Source organism: Balaenoptera ricei, chromosome 10 (assembly GCF_028023285.1).
Source record: "Balaenoptera ricei isolate mBalRic1 chromosome 10, mBalRic1.hap2, whole genome shotgun sequence".
In the NCBI taxonomy this organism is placed as follows: domain Eukaryota; kingdom Metazoa; phylum Chordata; class Mammalia; order Artiodactyla; family Balaenopteridae; genus Balaenoptera; species Balaenoptera ricei.
Window position 1 is genome coordinate 88,500,918 of NC_082648.1, and position 6,000 is coordinate 88,506,917.

At 43.0% G+C, this 6,000-nt stretch overlaps 1 protein-coding gene across 1 annotated transcript in view; it reads right to left on the reverse strand.

The window, feature by feature from the left end:
- LOC132373787 (putative tetratricopeptide repeat protein 41) overlaps positions 1–5,731 on the reverse strand; it is a 78,973-nt gene extending 73,242 nt beyond the window's left edge. Inside the window, 3 exon segments of the mRNA XM_059937389.1 lie at positions 4,821–4,896; positions 4,898–5,502; positions 5,505–5,731. Coding sequence (XP_059793372.1) covers positions 4,821–4,896; positions 4,898–5,502; positions 5,505–5,613 — 790 coding nt within the window. The 5' untranslated portion in view covers positions 5,614–5,731.
- Positions 5,732–6,000: the final 269 nt, after the last annotated feature.

Here is a 6,000-nt window from a genome sequence, read left to right on the forward strand (position 1 = left end):
ATTCATCCTCTGGGCTTCAGCCCTGTCCTATGTAAAATTAGGAGGGTGCAAAGATGGTAACCTCAGAAGGCTCTTCCACCTACCACAGACTCTAGGGTTGTCCAATATGAACCTGGGGTTACATCAAGGGCCCAACCTGCCCAAAGGCCCAAGACAGGAGACTACCCAACCAGGAGAGAATAAAAAATTGAAACACTCACATGCCAAAGATTCCCATAATCCTGATGACCATGACATTAGGAATTCAACAAAATGACCATAATTGTTAGTTACTCACTGAGAAGTAGCCCGTTGCTCTATGGGGGTGTTTTGGCTTGTAGTAATGAATAAATACGATTTCTCTGAACTGGCGTGAGCACAATACAACTTGTCCTGTTGCTTAAATTTTTTCAGTGAAAATCTTCTGGAAATGCAGAGGAGTCCCAGGTCCATAAGTATCACTGCATAAAGACTCCAGCCCTGTTCCTCACGTAATTTAATAAATATGTCTAGTGATTTTTCATTGATGTAAGTTCCAAGTGGGCACTTACCAGGCTTACCTAACTCACTACTGGATAGTTAGTGACTGGCACAGTACCTGATCATAAATTGTTGATGGAGTGAATGAACTAAAATAAATAAACCTGACACTCAGGTTCAGCAAAGCAAGAGGATCAGTCTGAAAACCTATTGAAATAGAAAACCTATAGCAGGATCATTAAACAGTAGTTACTCCATAAGAATTCCATCTCCATGACTATGAGTTAGGAATCAATGCCTTATTGCTTTAGTCATTTCACCATCAAATTTGAATGGCAGGATTGGATAGGATTTGATGCCCCACTTTCACCTTTGCCCTCTTTCAGTCTCTCCTCAGCCAAGCCACCAGAGTGAACTTATCAAATGTCATATAGGTCATTGCCCTGCTCAAAAGAAGTAAAAGTCTAAGTCCTTACAATGATGCATGAGAACAGACAAGACCCTCCTCTCATCCCTTACGTCTCCAACCTCACCCCATCACCCTCCCTACAGCTCTGACTTCCTTCCAGCTGCCTGGCCTCCCTGCCGTTCCTCCAGCCTCAGGACCTCTGTGTTTGCTGTTCCCTCTGTCTGGAATACTCTTCCAACTCATATTGGCAAAGCCTGCTCCCTCACCTGCTTGTAGCAGTTACCCAAATGCCACCTTCTCTCCTACCAGATGGCCTATTCCCTTTCAGGGTTTCATTTTGCTCCACAGCACTTACAGGCATCTAGCCTACTACATATTTTCCATAGGTATCATGTCTGTTGCATGTCTCCACAATACAAGCTCCATGGAGGCAAGGATGTTTGTCTTTTGTTCACTGCTGTATCCCCTGTGTCTAGAACATGTTTGGGCACTTAGCAGGTAAAAAACCAATGAAGGAAAAATACAAATGTAATATACCCCCATAAATAAGCTAGGGTCTTAATGATTTCTTCTCAAGAACAAATAGAAAATGAAAACATTGCAAAGCAAACTGTGGCTCCCTTCAAAAGAGAAAAAAAAGAGAACGCTATTGCTCTAGATGGTTGGTTATTAAAAAAATAATATCCTCTTGTATTTTTAGATTGTTAGCTAAATATGAAGTTTCCTAATTCAATCTCATGGCATATGTGTATGTTTCTATCCATGGCAATGGTTGGGGGAGTGGGGTGTATTTGTAAGATAACATGCCCAATGACAACCATGGGTACAGTTGCAACTCTGCCACTGGGCAAGTCCCTTAAATTCCCAGGTAAAATAAGTGGCAGGGCCAGACAACTGGATCTCTGAGACTCCTTCTAGTTTCAAGGCACTGTGTTTCTAAACTCATTGCCTAATTAAAATCAAGGTGTCCTGGACTGCCAAAATGTCCTCCTGTCTCTGGAGACACCTACATCTCCCACAGTTTGGGTGGGGTTTTTTTTTTTACATGCGGTGAGGCAGGAAAATGAACATCAGGTAGTTTAACCTGGTAAGGTCTCAAGCTATCTTATACCCCCATAGTTAACTGGGCTGCCCTGTGGTTCAGGTTAGGGCCAGAATAACCTAGAGGACCAACAGTTTGGCCAAGGTCAGCCTCAAATTTCAAGATCTTAGACAGAATTGGAAATGATCCCACAGTCTAATGGATCTCTTTAGCTCACCCTGAACCTCACCCACTAGTCTCAGGCATCTCCAAGGACCTCAGAGTGCTTCTGAAGGTCAAGAGTATGAACTGATAGCTCTGTATTGCCTTATGACAACTATCAGCTACCCAAATGGCCTACTGCTACCCCTACCTAAGCTGTGAGATTTTGGAACTATCTGGGTGATTAAAGGGTATCGAAGATCAAAAAGAAAAATAATTTAGCCTTTTTTCTGAAGATTTTGTAATAATCCATCCATTCTGTACCTTCTACTGCAGACATGTAGTCCACATATTACACATTCAAAACTAAAGTCGAAAACAAGCTAATATTTCAATAACAACCAAAATCAAAGACTGAGGAGAATACTATGGAGAAATAATCTGTCTCTAACCCAAATACACAGAAAGGCTTGATTCTTGAACATGTTAGTAAATATTAATGAATGCAGTTCAGATTGAGACTAGTCAAAGAATATCACTATTAACCATACTTCAGGCCTTAGCCAAATACATACTATATTCTTCCAGGACTCATTTTTTATGATTCATTCTCATTAGCCTAATATGTATCAGGCACTGTTTTCAGGTGCTTTACACAATTATACACATTACCTTGAGAGTTCAAGGTCATTCATGCTAACTCAGTAAATAGAAGAAACCAAGGCTTACCAATATTACGTCATTTTCTCAAAGTCACAGAGCTAGGAACTAAAAAATCTTGGATCTGAGAGCATTTCTGTTGTTGGACATTCTAAAACTCCAAGCTCGTAGTAAATATTCAGGATATTTTGGGGCTGCCCAACTTCTATTCACCCTACCCTAATTCCAGTAACAGCCCCAGATTATCATTTGGGGTCCCACCTTGTCTCAACTCTCACTTCATGTTATTGTAGTGGGTCTGACTCCCTCCAGCTCCAGACGTGGCATATGACCCAAGTTCAGCCAATCAGAGCATCACATTCTCTTGGCACCAGTGACTGAGTCCGATACAAACATATAGGCCAAGTCTGCCTAATCAGAGACAGAAAGACTTAATCCTAGGACTTTGAGCCATTCCTGCTGGACTTGAGCCTGGAGCTGCTAGAGCCATCTTCCCTCCATTATGGAGGAGCCACGCAGTTGAGGCAACATCAGGACAGCAGAGCCATGCAGAGACATAGTGAGAAACCAGGGCCTGGTAACCTCATTTGAGCCAGTGGATGAAGCCTGAGCTGAACACAGACCTAATCCTGGGCTTTAAAGTTATATAAACTAAAATTCCCTTTCTGTTGGAGCCAGTCCGAGTCACTTTCAACCCAAAGAGTAACAACTGATACAATATTCTTTTCTAGGACCCCAAAATAATTTGGCTTGTAGGCAGAGTTTTGTTTGACCAGCACAGGTGGGATTTCATGCCCCACCCCCAACAATGGATGTGAATGACTTTAGGTGGGTCAACGCCCTCCCATTCAGTTGACTACACATCCATCTGCCCCCCCATCATATTAGAAGGACTACGCCTGCCTGGTCCCTGAAAGCATTTGAGAATGCACCACCTGCATTCTGCACTCCCACATTAATTGGGCCCTTACAACAGTAACTCACAATCTTTTCTGGGTCATTAAACCTTTTGAGAATCTGATCAAAGACACAGGCCAACTTCCTACCCCCCAAAACACACATCTGCATATAAACATTCTATTTTTCATATAAATTTAGGGCATCACAGATCCCTCCCGAAGTCCGTCTAGGTGAAGAATCTCTGCCCTGCTCTGATGTTGTTCCTCCCTTTTTAATCTGTACGTGTCCGTGAGACACTATTTTCAGAATAAATGTAATCATTTCATTCAGAGGCAACAGGATGCCAGGCAGTGCTTCTCAAACTTTAATGTGCCTGCAACTCACCTGGTCATCTTTATTAAAATGCAAATTCTAATTCAATAGACCCAGAATGCATTTCTAGTGAGTTCCTAGGTGATGCCTGAGGCTACTGGTGCATGGATCACTTACTCTCTGAGTAGTAAGTGTGAAGGCAAACGAGCATGGATTTTGGAGTCAAAAGGACTTGGGTTCAAATCCTAGAATGATCCCTCACTGGTGAAGTGACATTAGGTAAGTCACTTAACTGCTACACAGCAGCTTTCATTTGTTCATCTGTAAAACAGGAATTATAGCACCTACCTTGCAGGGCTAAACCTTGAAGATTAAATGTGATAACATGCAAAAAGCACTTGACAATTAATAAAAGTTCTCTCCTCTTTAGATCAGGATTTCTCAACCTTGGCATTATTGACATTCTGGGTTGGAAAATTCTTTATCATGAGGGGCAGTCCTGTGCACTGTAGGATGTTTAGCAGTGACCCTGACCTCCAGCTGTTAGATGCCAGTAGTACACCCCCAACTGTGACACCAAAAATGTGACACCAAAGATGTAGCCAAAAGTCCCCTGGGGGCAAAATCAGCCCTGGTTGAGAACCTCTGCTCTGTATCTACATGTTAACTGCCAGATATCTTAGGTCTTCTCCGAGCTCCTTGACTTCCTAAATCCTCTTCCATGACCCACTATTTGCTCTCAGTTTCAAAAATCGTCAAATAAGAAATGCACGTTACAGGAATATGGTAATAATTTTAAATGTTTAAGGAATAATTTCAACCATTTAAAAATTCCTTTCACAGGGAAGACATACAAAACACATGGACTTATGAGAACAGACTTAGCTCTCTCCATACTCACTAACCTGTATTTTCCATCATTAACGCGGCTGGGTAGTTTTTCTACCACAACCAACCAGTCCTTGAGAACCAGGCTCACCCAACTCATGGAGATCTCTGTACAACCTGACAGGTAGCCCTTTGCTAATAACCTTGGCCTTAAGCTTTCCAGCCTTTGATTTTTCCTCATCGTTGATCAGAAAGCCTGCGGACAGCATCTCCTCCTTTTCCTCGTCCACAGGCTTCAGCAGCATGGTTCCCGTCCTAAAGTAAAAATACAGAAATTGAGACTCATTCAGAAAGGCTGCTTGGACGATCTCTAACTCCATCGGACTGCGGTTGGGATTCTCCAGGACCCAAGGATAACAGTTTTTTGCAGCAACATAGAGATTCTGTTCCACTATGGATAAACTTGACAAGTCAGTTGCCTTGGAGAACATGACAGGTGAGTAGTCAGGGAGAAAGTCCCCATATGTCTGACCCAGCAAGCAGATAAAAAAGGGAAAGCAGCTGTTCACGCAGTCCAGACAGAGCTTCAGATATTGCTAGTGGAGACAAAAATGTTGTCTAAATAGATTGGAGGGTAAGGGCGCCTGGGCCTTCAACGCTGACCACGTCAGGTCCACAGCTTTGAAACACGCACCCCGGGAATTGCAGAATTCACTCAGCTGAGGGAAGATGTAGTTTGCCAAATAGTCTCCTCTTCCTGAAAATCATCCAGGGTCGAGCAGATGTAAGGCTGAATGGGTTTCCGGGGCTTTAAAAGGAATTGGGCAGACCTGTCTACATTCTCATTTGCCTCCTGGCTCATTTCACTTTGCTCAGAGATGACATCACCCTTAAAACAATTTTCCTCCTGGTGCAGCCACTGACCTCCACTGCTTCTGTGGCTTCCCCCTAATTATGTTCGCTATAAACAGATTGAAATCTTTCCCCAAAATGCCTTCTTTATTATAGATATTTGAAGGTGAGTGATGCCAACCAATGGACAGATCAGAGTTGAGACACAATCTAGTTTAAGTTAGGAGTGAAAAAAACACATTCTTTTTTAGGATTACAGGAAGTCCACGGCTCCTCTGTTTCCCCAAAGCTTTTGCGGAAGAGCTGAGAACCACGGGTGATGAGTGGGCACTGGATACAAGGCTCTCCCTCTTTTCCTCAGCCCCCCATTCCACCTTCCCAGTGTTCCACTGGCCAC